The sequence below is a fragment of the Ovis aries genome, chromosome 15, assembly GCF_016772045.2.
Source record: "Ovis aries strain OAR_USU_Benz2616 breed Rambouillet chromosome 15, ARS-UI_Ramb_v3.0, whole genome shotgun sequence".
NCBI classification, from domain to species: domain Eukaryota; kingdom Metazoa; phylum Chordata; class Mammalia; order Artiodactyla; family Bovidae; genus Ovis; species Ovis aries.
Genome location: NC_056068.1, coordinates 56,861,536 through 56,876,826, shown reverse-complemented (window position 1 = coordinate 56,876,826; position 15,291 = coordinate 56,861,536). Strand labels below are relative to the sequence as shown.

Here is a 15,291-nt window from a genome sequence, read left to right as displayed (position 1 = left end):
AGAAGTACTGGCTCGTAAAATAAGCAAAATGTAAAGAGACTTGGGAGGGAACAGTTGCTGAAGCTGCAGAGGCTTTATTAAGCTGCTGTGTTTATTATTCATTAACCCAGCTGCTTGGTAAACATGGGTAGATGCATTCCCGAGGGCTCCACTTGATCTGTTTACTCTTGTAAGGAATCAAGTAATCAGAGTGGTGTGAGTAGCCTGCTCTTGGAGGTTAGGCTCCTTTAGTTTTCCCAGGGTTTATACAGAGGCAGATCCTTGGGAAAGGGAAGCAAATATTTTGGCTAATGTGGTTCAGCACTCTTTTCTGTTGACAAGTAAAGGTAATCATACTTTGTAAAAACCCTTTTTTCAATACAATAGACTGAACTCCTCAAGGAAAGCCCATAGATAGGGGAACATTCAAAACCAATATTAGAGATAAAATTCTTTGACAGCCTGGGTCTGTCTACAGTGTTTGTTTTTTGGTGGACTCAGCTTTTTAAAGCTGATCTTTCAGATAATAGTCACTTGCCCTCCTGGGGATAATGGAATCTGTTCTCCCTTCTAGTCCTTATGGTCCAGTTTCATCTTATAAACTGTGACCTTTTGAACACTGCCTTCCAGCCCTGAGGATTATCGGTTGAATGCAGTTCGTGAGTCTGGGGTATAGAAAGTCCCTCGAGAGGGCTTGTCCTAAGCCTGCACTAAGGTAGGCTCTGGGGTGCCATCTGTTTTCTGGGAGGAAATGCTGAGAATGCAGTTTCTGACTATTGGGTTGACACACTTGTGGGTGGCGACAGAATTGTGAAACACAAGACCTGTTCTTGGAAGCTTTTGTATTTGGCCTGTAAGACTAATGTGCTAGAAACAATGAGTAGAAGACAGCCTGTTTAATGACCACACAAGGCATGTTTATGGTAAGAACTGAAGTTTTTGAGGGAAGTTACACAGGTGGTGAAAATATACAGCCTTGACGTACTCCTTTTCCTATTTGGAACCAGTCTATTGTTCCATGTCCAGTTCTAACTGTTGCTTCCTGACCTGCATACAGGTTTCTCAAGAGGCAGGTCAGGTAGTCTGGTATTCCCATCTCCTTCAGAATTTTCCACAGTTTATTGTGATCCACACAGTCAAAAGCTTTGGCATAGTCAATAAAGCAGAAATAGATGTTTTTCTGGAACTCTCTTGCTTTTTCCATGATCCAGCGGATGTTGGCAATTTGATCTGTGGTTCCTCTGCCTTTTCTAAAACCAGCTTGAACATCTGAAAGTTCATGCTTCACGTTCTGCTGAAGCCTGGCTTGGAAAATTTTAAGCATTACTTTACTAGCATGTGAGATGAGTGCAATTGTGCGGTAGTCTGAGCATTCTTTGGCACTGCCTTTCTTAGGGATTGGAATGAAACTGACCTTTTCGAGTCCCGTGGCCACTGCTGAGTTTTCCAAATTTGCTAGCATATTGAGTGCAGCACTTTCACAGCATCATCTTCCAGGATTTGAAATAGCTCAACTGGAATTCTATCACCTCCACTAGCTTTGTTCGTAGTGATGCTTTCTAAGGCCCACTAGACTTCACATTCCAGGATGTCTGGCTCTAGGTGAATGATCACACCATCATGATTATCTGGGTTGCGAAGCCCTTTTTTGTACACTTCTTCTTAATATCTTCTGCTTCTGTTAGGTCCATATCATTTCTATCCTTTATCGAGCCCATCTTTGCATGAAATGTTCCCTTGGTACCTCTAATTTTCTTGAGAGGAAGAAGCACAAGCTGGAATCAAGATTGCCAGGAGAAATATCAATAACCTCACATATGCAAATGATACCACCCTTATGGCAGAAAGTGAAGAGAAACTAAAAAGCCTCTTGATGAAAGTGAAAGAGGAGAGTGAAAAAGTTGCCTTAAAACTCAACATTCAGAAAACAAGATCATGGCATCTGGTCCCATCTCTTCATGGCAAATAGATGGGGAAACAGTGTCAGACTTTATTTTTTGGGGGGCTCCAAAATCACTTCAGATGGTGATTGCAGCCATGAAATTAAAAGATGCTTATTCGTTGGAAGGAAAGTTAAGACCAACCTAGATAGCATATTCAAAAGCCAAGATATTACTTTGCCAACAAAGGTCCATCTAGTCAAGGCTATGGTTTTTCCAGTGGTCATGCATGGATGTGAGAGTTGGACTATAAAGAAAGCTGAGTGCTGAAGAATTGATGCTTTTGAACTGTGGTGTTGGAGAAGACTCTTGAGAGTCCCTTGGACTGCAAGGAGATCCAGCCGGTCCATTCTGAAGGAGATCAGCCCTGGGATTTCTTTGGAGGGAATGATGCTAAAGCTGAAACTCCAGTACTTTGGCCACCTCATGCGAAGAGTTGACTCATTGGGAAAGACTGATGCTGGGAGGGACTGGAGGCAGGAGAAGAAGGGGACGACAGAGGATGAGATGGCTGGGTGGCATCACTGACTCAATGGACGCGAGTCTGAGTGAACTCTGGGAGTTGGTGCTGGACAGGGAGGCCTGGCGTGCTGCGATTCATGGGGTCACAAAGAGTCGGGCACGACTGAGCGACTGAACTGAACTGACTGACACTGGTGGTGCTGATGGTAAAGAACCCACCTGCCAATGCAAGAGACACACGACGCAGGAATTGGTCTCTGGGTCAGGAAGATATCCTGAAGAAGGGAATGGCTATCACTCCAATATTCTTGCCTGGAGAATTCCGTGGACAGAAGAGCCCAAAGGGCTACAGTCCATGGGGTCGCAAAGAGACGGACTCAACTGAACAACTCAGCACCACTCACACTGGAGTCAGGAATTTAAGAAGTGAAGGTTAGGTCATGAGGTGAGGCATTTAAAGATACAGTGGTGAAGCTGGCTAGTTCAGACCACATGCTGGGGAGGGATAGTTTTATTTTTTTTTAATATTGATTTGGCTGCTTCAGATCTTAGCTGTGGCATGTGGGATCTTAGTTTTCCAACCAGGGATCGAACCTATGTCCCCTGCATTGGAAGGCAGATTCTCAACCACTGGACCACGAGGGAAGTCTCCAGGAATAGTTTTAAATACAAGCATTGAAAAATCTTAACACCATCTTCGCCAGTCCCTTCTTTTCTTTTCCATATGGTGAAACCTGAGAGGTGAAAGGCCATGAGGCTGATGATCTGCAGTGAACTGTTGTGAGCCTGGATTGAGGAATACCCTTGACTGACATGCAGTTTAGAGCCTAGGTGCTAGGGTGTCTTGTGAGAAACTGTGCAGGAGGATACAGCTTCCTGGGGAGGATTTAGTTTAGGAGCATGAACCTTGTGTTAAAACTGTAGCACTGCCTGGGAACCTGGCATGATTGTCCTTGCAATTGAAGAAATAATTCTACACACTCACTCTTTGGGTTTCTGAGTCCTCTTTCACTTTCCCACTGCCCCCAGCACCCACACATCTTCCATGCCAATTACTGTGTTAACACTAAGAAATGATCAAGTGTTATCCTTTCCAGGGCTATTTGTATTTTAACTGGGATGAAAACTTCCAAGAAAGAATATTGCATCTAAAAAATAGTTTCACATCTCTGTGACTTCAAGTTTACGAAGGGTAAAGGAGCCATCTTTATGTCCTAGAATCAGGGTGTCTAAGAACAGATTAAAAAGAGGGGAACCTGAAGTCTAAGAAGAGGATGTCTTCTCCCTGGGGCTGAGTAGGCACTCATTTGTTAATCAGTGAATGAATTGCTGACCAAGGCTTGGGGGTTGGGGATGGGGAGGGGAGGGCACTGTGTTTACAGAAGGAAGAGAAAAGATAATAGAAATAGACCCCGTCAAGGAGGAAATAATATGACTTGATGACTGTGATCCCAAGATGTGAAGGGGAGAGAGCATTAAAAAAAAAAAATCATACATGTAAATCTCATTGCTTGGGAAAGTCCCCCTGAGGGAACCAGGAAATTGGAAAAGTCCTATGTTTAATCAACTGGGTACATAACTATCATTTTTAAGTCAATACAGCTGACCCTTGAACAGCATGAGTAAATCCACTGATAATTTACAGTCACTCCCATCCTTTATCCAAGGTTCCTCAACATCCAAGGATTCTACCAACCATGGGCTGTGTGGTACAGTAGTATGTACTATTGGAAAAGAAATGCATGGGACCCATGCAGTTCAAACCTGCTGTTTTTCAAGGGTCAACTGTACTTAAATCTGCCTCCAGTTCATCTGTTTATAAGTTACTCATATGAGTTGCTGTCCTGCTTTTTGCTTTTCCCTGAGGTTTTCTATCCAACTTTTCCTCCCATGTCTGAGTGTCTGGGAATATGGTGGAAAAAGTGGGGCTCAGTCTGAATTGTGGGGCTCATTCTGAATTGTGTGTGCCTTTCTTACCAAAGGACCCAAGGAATTCTTAGCCTTTTGTTACTTCACTCTTAACTCACAGTTAAATTTGTCACTTTGAAATTTCCTTAGGAAAAAATTTATTTGTTTTTTTAGATATGCTTTTAGTTTGGGAAGTTATGCTTAGAGTGACTTTCACTTTTTGCTTCTCTTTTGCATGGAATATACTGCCCTAGGTTATGGAGAAGTAACAGGATGCCTCCCGAAGGCATTCTTTCCTCCTTGCTCTGATCGGTATAAAGCTCCTGTCTGCTGTATACCAGGGCTCTGTGTTTGTGAGGCACTGCAAGCTGCAGAGAGTGACCATGAATAGCAAACTTAATTTGGTCTAATGTGTTTTGGCTTGCTTGACCTCACCAGAATAAAAATTCTGTTTAAATTCTGTTTAAATTATTGTATTGGAGTTAAAAAAAAAAAAATTCTAGAGTGGAAGAACCTTGGGATCGCTTTAGCAAAGGTTTAAGTCCATGTTTAATGTCAGTTAGGTTTGAAAGATGTTTAATGTAGAACTTCAGTAGCAGACTGGGTTATTGTGAGTTCTGAATTTTAAGAATCTGAGTTACTATTTTTCTCTTGCTACTTTTTTTTTTTCACTAGACGATTGGCTGGCAACGACCTTTCTTTTATCCACCCAAAGGCCTTGTCGGGGTTGAAAGAACTCAAAGTTCTGTAAGTAATGCAATTTTAGAGTTTCACAGCTGGCTGTGTATTTTCTTTCTGCGTAGTCAACATGCTTGGAGCTAGGTTAAGCACAGTTTCTTTAGGTTCAGGATTAAAAGATTTAAGGAGAAGCCAATGGGTAGTGTGGGAGGCTAGAGGGTGATTTAGGCAAACTTGGGTCTAGATAACAAAAGTTAACGTCTAAATAATAGGTATTCTGACCTCCAGCGCATTACAGTTGAATGTTAGGCTTTATGTGTAGCGAAAGCACTGAATCAAAATCATATTTAAGCTTCACTGGCAAGCTTTGTTTCAGCTTCTCTCCACCCACCCCCATTGTTTCTACTCTTATTATGTTAATAGCTATAAGAATTTTGAATTTGCTGACCCTAAAGGCAAAAAGGCTTACAAGAGCTCCAAATGGTAAAAATCATTTTAAAGCTAAAGAGAATTGAGGTGCCTATGATTTACATAGCCTCTGAGGGATCAGGAAATAAATTCCTGGCAGGGAGCAGGAGCTTGGAGGTTGGCAGATTGGAGAGCAGGTGAACTGACCACCAGCCCCACTTTGCCGCTACCCCTCTGGGTAAGCATCTGTAAGTCACTCAGCCTCTCTGGTTCAGTGAGTTAGGTGGGCCTTTTTCCATTCCTTTCTGTGGTGGTGATTCTAATCAGGTAGTCATTTGATAAATGTGACCAGGAAGGGCATTAGGCAAAAATAGTAAAGACTTCATTTTCACTACTGATCTATACCTCCATTCTCCAGGTTGGCGATAATTAGATAATCAAAGCTTTATTTCTACCTCAGCCCTGTATTCACTGAGGACATGGCCACTGTTCATGAGAGTTCAGAATCTGCTGTCCTCTTGGCAGGATTGTCGTTACCTAGTGTTGGGTGTTTCTGGACTTTGCTTTATTCCAGATGCTTTTTTCTAGAATAATGCTTTACTCTAGGCGTTAGGGATTTCAGTGGATTTGCTTGCCCTGTTGTTGTTTAGTCACTCAGTCCTGTCCAGCTCTTTTGCAGCCCTGTGAACTGTAGCCCACCAGGCTCCTCTGTCCATGGTTTCCCAAGCAAGAATACTAGAGTGGGTTGCTATTTCCTTCTCCAGGGGATCTCCCTGACCCAAACCCACTTCTCCTGCATTGCAGCTGGATTCTTTACCACTGAGCCTCCAGGAAAGTCCTTACCTCCCAGTTTTAATCTGTTATGTGTCTCAGTTAACACTCATGGTACCTCAGTGATGAATATTAATTAGGGTGTCTTAATTTCTGAGAAAGAGTGACAAAACAGTCCCAGATGATCCAGCAGGTCTGTGTTAGGAGATGGCTTGGGAAATCAGCCTACTGTATTTCTGGCTTTAATGACAAACGCCTCTTACTCTTTGGTAATTTTCTTATCTTGGATGCGTTTTACCTTGACTCCTCCCCCTTTCTTTCTATTAGAAAGTTTTTGTTTTTAAAGAAATGGTTTTAAATTCTTCTGAGAAAAAATGGTCACAATTGTTTCTTATTCACTAACCCAAGTTTTCCTTCCAGAACCCTCCAGAACAACCAGTTGAAAACAGTACCCAGTGAAGCCATTCGAGGACTGAGCTCTTTGCAGTCTTTGTAAGTAAACTGTTAGGTTTTCTGCATCCTTGCATCGTTAGGAGACCACTCAGGCTTCTAAATATGTACAGAACTGGAATCCTAGAGAAAGGAAAGATGAACCCTCTTATTTGGGATAAAAATGGGAATGACTGGTTGCTGTTACTGAAGTGTCCTTTGAAATATCCTATCATCTCCAAGGCTGGGAGAAAGCTACAAGGTTGCATGTGGCAGGGGATTATACTCTCTTTGGAGTCAGAGTTGCGTGTGCACCAAAGTCCTAGAGTCTTGTGCCACGACACTCAAGAAACAGCCACAGAGATTTGTTCTGGGTGCTAATGAGCATCAGAGCACAGTGATTATAGATCTTTATCTGTGGATATTGAACATGTGTAAGGGATGGCAGTTTAATTGCCTGTGCTGTCTTCTTGTTTGTTTTTTTTTTTTCCGAGGCAAAGTTGGCTTGATGTGGAATATTCAAGATTTCAGCTTTCACCAACAAGGTCCTGCTGTATAGCATAGGGAATTATATTCAATGTGCTATAATAAGCTGTGCATACTGAAGTTGCTTCAGTAGTGTCCAGCTCTTTGCAACCCTATGGACCGTAGTCCACCAGGCTCCTCTATCCAGGGAATTTTCCAGGCAAGAAAATACTGGAGTGGGTTGCCATTTCCTCCTCCAGGGGATCTTCCTGACCCAGGGACTAGATTTTAGAAAAGATTGAGAAGCACTGAACTGAACTAACCCGCACCTCTTACACTTCCTGCACTGGCTGATGGGTTCTTTACCACTAGCACCACCTGTGAAGCCCAGTGGAAAAATATATGAAATATATATGAATATGAAATATACGTATATATAACTGAATCACCTTTTTGTATACCAGAAAGTAGCACAACATTGTAAATCAGTCATACTTCAATTAAAAAAAAGATTTCAGCTCTTGGTTTTAACCATGTAAATCCCATGGACAGAGGAGCCTGGTGGGCTGCAGTCTAGGGGTCGCGAAAAGTCCGACACAACTGAGTGACTTCACTTTCACTTTTCATTTTCATGTACTGGAGAAGGAAATGGCAACCCACCCCAGTGTTCTTGCCTGGAGAATCCCAGGGACAGGGGAGCCTGGTGGGCTGCCGTCTATGGGGTCGCGCACAGTCGGACACGACTGAAGCAACTTAGCAGCAGCAGCAGCCACTATTTTCAAAAGCTTTTTCATGTAGCACTTAACTTTATTCTAGTTTGCATTCTTCCACATATAAATGTATGTGTGTGTGTATGAACCTGGAGAACGGGTGTCATTGCCTCTGTGGTTTGGGTATGCACACACCCCACTTCTCCCTAGAGTGGGGGATCAGGTAAGCAGCAGTAGTATCGCTGGAGCTGTGCAAACCCACAGAAGAGTCTAAAGAAACAACCATCTTTATGTTAAATAGACAAATATTTATTCATAACCAGAATGCATGTCGTGGACTAGCATCCAGTCTCCCCATCCCTGACTTAAAAGATCTAGTTTCTCTGTCTTCAGGGACTAGATTTTTAGAAGAGATTAAGGAGCATTGAACTGAAGCATGTGGTTATTGTAATCTTTTCCCAAGATTAAGAGAAGCCTTTCACTTATTTATCTGTCAGAATATTTATATTGCTCTCAAAAGGAATTCAGATAAGTTCAGATTAATTAGAATTCTGGAACAGGCCTGTCTTGCCGCTTGTTAGCTGTGTGATGTTGGGCAGGTTATTTAAAATTCTCTGTGAGTCGTTGGCTTATTACCTATCATGTACTTTCGTTCGTGAAAAGCACTTCAACAATATATGACCTGTAGTAAGTTGCTCAATAAACATTTGTAGAATCTATTAATAGTAATAATGGTGATGACTATTTCATCTGTTCTTTTGATTGCTAGATTACCCAACTTGCCTACCTAGGTGAAGGAATTGTCTGAAAGTAATGAAAAAGTATTCTTTATAACAGGCAATTTCATTGTTTCTTATGCTACTACAGTAATGAACACAAATTTACATGGCTTCTGTTCATGTCTTAATACTAAATACAGCGGGACTAAGGCCTAGTTTCTTGAAGTGTGGCCCTTGGACCACCCACAGCAAAATCACTAGAGGGGATATAGCTGGAATACAGATTCTTAGGCCCTATCCCAGGAGTCACGATATTGTGTCTCTAAAGGTAGAGTCCCAGAAGCTGTATTTAAAAAAATTTACTCTTATCATCCTTGTGTTTACAGAAGTTCTGAGAATCACTAAAGGAAAAACTGAAGAAAAACTTAGGTGTTCTGGGCTATATAATTAGGTTGTCACCACATCACGTATCTGTATACTAATCTATCCCATCGGTTTTTAAATTGCCCTTTGAAAGAACTGTGAATTTAAGCATTGTAGAAATGCAAGTGAGCTAGGGAAGACTTAGGTAAAAATGATTGACCGGCTCGTCCCCTCCACTGGCTAATATAAAATAATTTTTAACTGAACCAAAAGCATATCACTGGAAATTATAAATTATAGATTACCTTTGACTTTAGATATTTTGATAATTAATGGGCAGTGAATGTGAAAATGAAAAAATATACTAATAAAGCATAGAATATGCTATAAAGGCCAAACTTTAAAATATATCTAATATCATAAAAAGGTATCTGGGGTACTGACCATTTAAGTTCTGGTTTCAATATAAATTTATTTAAGGTAGAAATTTGTTAAGTAGCTCATTTCACCCAAATGCCAAGTTATGGAATATAAGAATTTGTCATAACTAATTGAATAGGATTCTGAACAGATTCTTTTGGTGAACAGATTGGAGTGAGTTCCTTTAAAGAACGTGGTTTCACTGCCTCCACACCATTTCTAACCTCAGACAGAAGTACACAGAGAGAGCCATCTCACCTCCCTTGGATCTGAATTCATTAGACATTTTAAATAGTTCTCATTTTCTTTTGCTTCTTCAGAATTTGTTTTCCTTCAGAACCTTCATACAGAATTGTTCTTATTTCCCAAGACTTAATGATCGAAATATTCAATCCTTTTGTCTAGCTGGAAGGCTGAGAAAGGAAAGGCTAAAATCTTTGAACGTTAGAAAAATTACCAAGAAAATACACAAGTAGATTTTTTTTTTTTTTCGGATTTGTCATCCTTTAGTGCATTAAAATACACATGGCATTTATGGCAATTTAGATGGTTTAAAGTATTTTTCACAGAAATTGTAGGTTTTTCCCTCTAAAGTAGTGTTTTAAATCAAGGATACTGTGCTCATCACCACTAAGTGTGTTGCATAAATTATGTCCAAAATTGGGATGGGAGGTTGGGGTATGGAGAGGAGTTAAACTATTTTTTTTTTTAATAAAGGCACTGGGGCTTTTTTTTTTTTTTAAATGCATATCAGAAATACAAGGAGCTATATGTCAGGGCTGTTTTATTTAAGAAGGAAACGTTCATAAGTTTGTTAGCATAGTGGGTGTAGTGGTCAAGTTAGATACAATTGAAATTCTGTCCTGGTGTAAAACAGTCTTATCAGTACTTGAGTCAGTTTGAAAATCTGATCTTCAGACCTGAATTACATGAAAGATTTCCTTATGGTTTTGAAATAGTGCTTAGAAGGAGCAAAGTTCATTAGGGCTTGAAATTGACCAGAAGTGGTTTGATTCAAGTGGGTGATGATGGCCGTAAAAGCTGAAAGCGAACTGTAGATATTAATGAAAAGCTAACCTAACAACCCTCCATGAAGCCATGAAAATGTCTAAAGCATTGCCTGAGTCGGATATTAAAATGACAAGTCAGAATTTGTTCCACTAGAATTTTAAAAAATTTCTCACGTATATTGACTATTAGAGGATTTCAATGACTAAATTTCCTAGGTTTTCTACCATAACAAAATTTCTTAAATATTTTAAACTGGTAACAATATAATACTTTAATGTTTATATTATGGGTAAATGAGGAGTAGAGAGAAAAGGGGGGAGCTTTTGATTATACTGAACAAGTGTTTATGGTAGCATAGACATTCATCAGAAAATACACATAGAATTGTTACTGTCATTTCATTTAAGGCAAGAGAAAAAAAACTATGTGAGTCTCAGTAAAATATAAAACAGGCTTTTGAGAATAGGGAATAGAAGCACATTTTAAAGAGAAAAATAGTAAGGGAATTCAGTCAATACATTTTGAACTGTTTAACAATTGAAGTGCACTTAAATAAAGTAATAGTTATCTCTTGCCAAATGGAGTTGAAATGGTAAAATAACTTAAGCCACATAATCTCTTTGTGAGATATCTAGTGCTCTTTACTGCCATTGTTGAAAGAATTAGTTTTTGTTTCTTTTTTTTGGTCTATTAATTATGATGAATTTTAATAGCATAGATCATTTGTACAAATGCACACTTTTCTAAGACCATTTCTCTGAGAAACGTTGATCTTGGTGTAAGTGCAAACTCATTATATTTATGGGTGTGCCACCAACACCCATATGAATTGAGGCATAAGGATTAACCATTTGAGTCACCCCAAATCCTTTTTCTCATTAACTTTTTATGTAAGATTTCCATTTTCCCAAAGTTCTTCCTTTTGACTTCTTATGGCTGACTTTATAATTTGGGGAAATTTTTAACAGAGGAAATTGTGTCTGTGCATTTATTGTTTATAGTTATTTTGCATAGGAGGTAGTTTCATTGCTGTTCTTAGCTCAAAACTCACCTAGTTCTCCTGCTCAGTGAAGACCACCCCTTTTCTTTGGTGAGGTGGGGCACAGAATTCGGCAGGAGCCCAAGTGGTGTGTATAACACTGGACTTTTGTTTAAAAGGCCTGGACAACTTTCCTTATAGTGTTTTGCCACATCTTTTTTCCTTTCAGTTTTATTGAGGTATAATTGACATATGGCAATTTTGTATTGCTGTATAATTTTAAGGTGTACAGCCTATTGATTTGACTTAACATACATCCTATGGAAAACTCTGAGTCAACTTTTTGGTCAACCCAATAATACCACAGTAAGTTTAGTGAAAATCCATCATCTCATATAGATACTTGAAATAGAAAAAAATGTTTTTTCTTTGTGATGAGAACTCTTAGGAAATACAGGGTTAATTTTCTTAACACAGAGAGGACTTAATGCCAATGGAGTGTTGTATGTGTGGGGAGCATTGCTCATTATTTTGGTGAATGTTAATGAATATTATCTCATTATTACAAAATAAACAGTTTACACTTTTAAACTATTATGATGCTGAGAAACTGGGGAGGGATCTCAATCTGTGCTTAAAATATAATCCAAACTCCTCACCTGGCCTCCAGGGGTCTGCGTCATCTGGTCCCCATTTGCATCCCATCTGGGTCTCCCTGGTCCCTCCACTCTCTTCCTGCTGTGTTCTAGTCACTAGAACCTTCTGGGAGTTGCTGGGACCACACCAGCTGGTTTCTGCTACTGAGTCTCTGCCCTCACTGTTTGCATTGCCTCGAACACTCCTTGCCCACCTTCCTTGGCCCCTTGCTCTGGATCTGTTTATGGTACCTTCTTAGAGATGCTTTTCCTATTCAACACGCTTTCAGAAGCTAGCCTCCCCTGCAGCCCCTGCTAATCCTTATCTCAGTACCCTGTTTATTTACTTCATAACACTTTGTAAGCAGTTTGCAATCATGTTTCAGTGTGTTAATTATAGTGTGGGTCCCTCTTCCTCATGCATGTGGTGTGCACCATTTTTAGTTTTTTGTGCCTAACAAGATGCTCAGTTTACATGTGTTGAATGAATTGCAGACAAATTAGCTACAAGGAGAATTTAATTGCATGATTTAGTGACATTATATGATTAATTGTATGGTTGTATTTCAGTTCCACCTTATTTATAGAAAATGTACAGATGTCTGAATGTGAAATAAATGTCCTTAACTCCCCTCCACCCAAACTATATCTCTCTCTCCCTAAATAGAAGTACCTTGAGTCTATGAAGTGTGTGTGTGTGTGTGTGTGTGTGTTACTGTGTGTGTTTGAACACACTGCTCTCTACTCAGTAAAGCGGATCTGCTAAGCAACTCTGTAGCCAGTACATTACCAGTCTGTTACATAAAGGATGCCTGTCTTTTCTCAAGGGTAGGTTCTAGAAACTCCAAGGAATAAATAAGCCTAAAACTCGGTTTCTAAGTGGATTCTTAAGGCAGCTGCTCAGTTTCTGGAGCTCTCCCCAGTTATCCTGACTACCAAAAAGGAGGCTTCCATCAGATCCTCACCAGGACCAGGGGTCTTTGACCTCGACTAGTCTGCCCCTTTGGGAAGGAGACTGCATTTGGATCTGGGGCACTTAGTTGGGAGCAGGGGCTCAGCACTTGCATGGAGAGGAAGGGACAATTATGGCAGGATCCGAAGCTAGAGCAGCTTAGAGAAACTGGAGGCATGAAAACCACTCTAAAGTCAGAACTTCCTGAACTTGAAAGCTGCCAAAGCTGATTTCTTCAGAAACAGGCTGCCATTTTGACCTTGTACCCATTTCGTGTCTGTGTATGTGTGTGTGTGTGTGTATGTGTGTGTGTGTTCACTAATTTTCACCAAGAGGGCTAAGTCTCTAAGACATGGATTTAAGTAGTGAAGATATATCAACAAGGGATTTGTGAAGAAAATTGAGATTTGCCCAGGGCATGCAGTTCCTCAACATATTAATTACTAGCTTATCTTTGTGTTTAAAAGCAATTATTCCAACAATTATGCCTGATTGTGTCAACACTAACATTTGGGACTAGTTTTCTCGGATTTTCAGATGGGGATTTAACTTTTAAAAATGAGTAATCCTATTAGTAAAGTGTCCTTAGTTCCAAAACTTTGGGAAAAATCGAAGTAACTCAAAAGCCACAAACACGTTGATCAGAGGAACTGTTTAATTTTTTCTATGGATAGTAGGCCCTTTTCTTAATATCTGTTTGACAAACTAATTTTTCAAATGTACTTATACCTAAGAGAAGAGGAGAGGGTTGCTTTGGTGGTATGTGACACATATTTTTAACTTGCCTGGTGGTAATAAGGATTGTTGAGAATCTAATGAAATGGTTTGTTGATGTAGAAAAAAAAAATTTTTAATTATGTTCTTACTTTTTCCCCTTTGGTACCAAGTCAGAATAGCAATTAAATTTAATATCAAATATTATATTTGTAAATTAAGTAGTTTATTTGCTCAGCTTAGTTTCTTCATGTTGTTTTTCTGTATTTTTGATAAGTGCATTCTGTGACATAAAACTCAAGCTTGAGATTTATGGTCCCTTTCTTTTTCTCTTTTGAGAATTGCAATTTAAGTTTTATTTGGGGCAAAATGAGGACTGCAGCCCAGAAGACAGCACATAAAATGTATGTTTTATATATATACATAAAAACATGTCATTCTTCCATACAATTATGCTTAGCCAAAAATTCAGATTTTTACACATCTCTTTGTTAGGAAGGAGGGGAAACAACTGACTTTCACATGCTGGTCTTAGAAACATTAGATTTGGGAAGAACTTCTAGTAAAATGAAAGAAATCAAAGACGTTGTGGCTATGGTCATTTTTATAACTTATTTTTTTGGAACTCTGAGCAGCTGTGTGACTTGGCTTGACTCATTCCACTAGAATTGTTGCTGAAGGCGATTGTTGTTTCTGTCAGGCGTTTAGATGCCAACCATATCACCTCGGTGCCTGAGGACAGCTTTGAGGGACTCACTCAGTTACGGCATCTGTGGCTGGATGACAACAGCTTGACGGAGGTGCCAGTGCATCCGCTCAGCAATCTGCCCACCCTGCAGGCGCTGACCTTGGCACTCAACAAGATCTCCCGCATCCCTGACTTTGCCTTTACCAACCTGTCCAGCCTGGTGGTTCTGTAAGTATCCATCCCTTTCAACACCATATATTTGTGTTAATTTGGGGGCAGGAGCAAAGTTCTGGTGGAAAATTGTTTTGAAAGAGCCTCACTGAATTGTGTTCTTGGGGAGCTGGTGTTTGGAGGAGCTGCCTATTTTTTACAAAATTACATGTGCTGACTTTGAAAAATACAGATCAGGATAATTTAAAAATGAATGGCTGATGATAACAGTTGAATCTCTCGAAGTTAAATGGCCATTTGTAATCAGGAGAAGAAAGTGGGTCATGCAGCAAACCCTTGTGTGGCTTTTTGTGTCCCAGCAGTGCATTCAGTGATAAAAGAAGCAGGATTCTTTTGGAGACGTGCATAGAAAACAAGTTTCAGTGATATTTCATGTTTCTTTACCAACTTGTCTATTCAAGGAATATGTGATTCTCTGTTGTTTTTAATCTTCGAAAGCTTGAACATAATTAAGTGGCATTTTTTGTAAAATCTGTTACCAGTTCTCCCTTATGAAGCTGACATTCCCCCCACGTCCTCATGGGAGAATTCATCAAAGTTTTGCTTCATATAATTAAAAGTGCATCAAAACTTTAATTTGGATATGGGTAACTTCTCAAGAATCTTCCATGTGTGTAACCCTTCTCCACTAGAGTGATGTTTCTTTTCCATTGGCCTCCTGTGTTCAGTGAATCTGAGTTTGTACCGTGTTTATCAAGAGATACCTACTCAGTGTTATTTGTTTTCTATTAGTCAAGTGTTGCAGTGTTTAGCTGCACCATTCCTTTAAGCACTACCAATTTAGACATCTAAACATGATTAATAGTTGCTACTAGGTCACACGAAAGTC

General features: G+C 39.9%; 1 protein-coding gene across 3 annotated transcripts in view; it reads left to right on the top strand.

The window, feature by feature from the left end:
- LGR4 (leucine rich repeat containing G protein-coupled receptor 4) overlaps positions 1-15,291 on the top strand; it is a 104,962-nt gene that overhangs the window by 71,661 nt on the left and 18,010 nt on the right. For all 3 annotated transcript variants that reach the window (XM_027979577.3, XM_060400030.1, XM_060400029.1), the window contains 3 exons: positions 4,965-5,036; positions 6,567-6,638; positions 14,244-14,459. In XM_027979577.3, the coding sequence (XP_027835378.1) occupies positions 4,965-5,036; positions 6,567-6,638; positions 14,244-14,459 (360 nt within the window). The remainder of the gene's footprint in view (positions 1-4,964; positions 5,037-6,566; positions 6,639-14,243; positions 14,460-15,291) is intronic.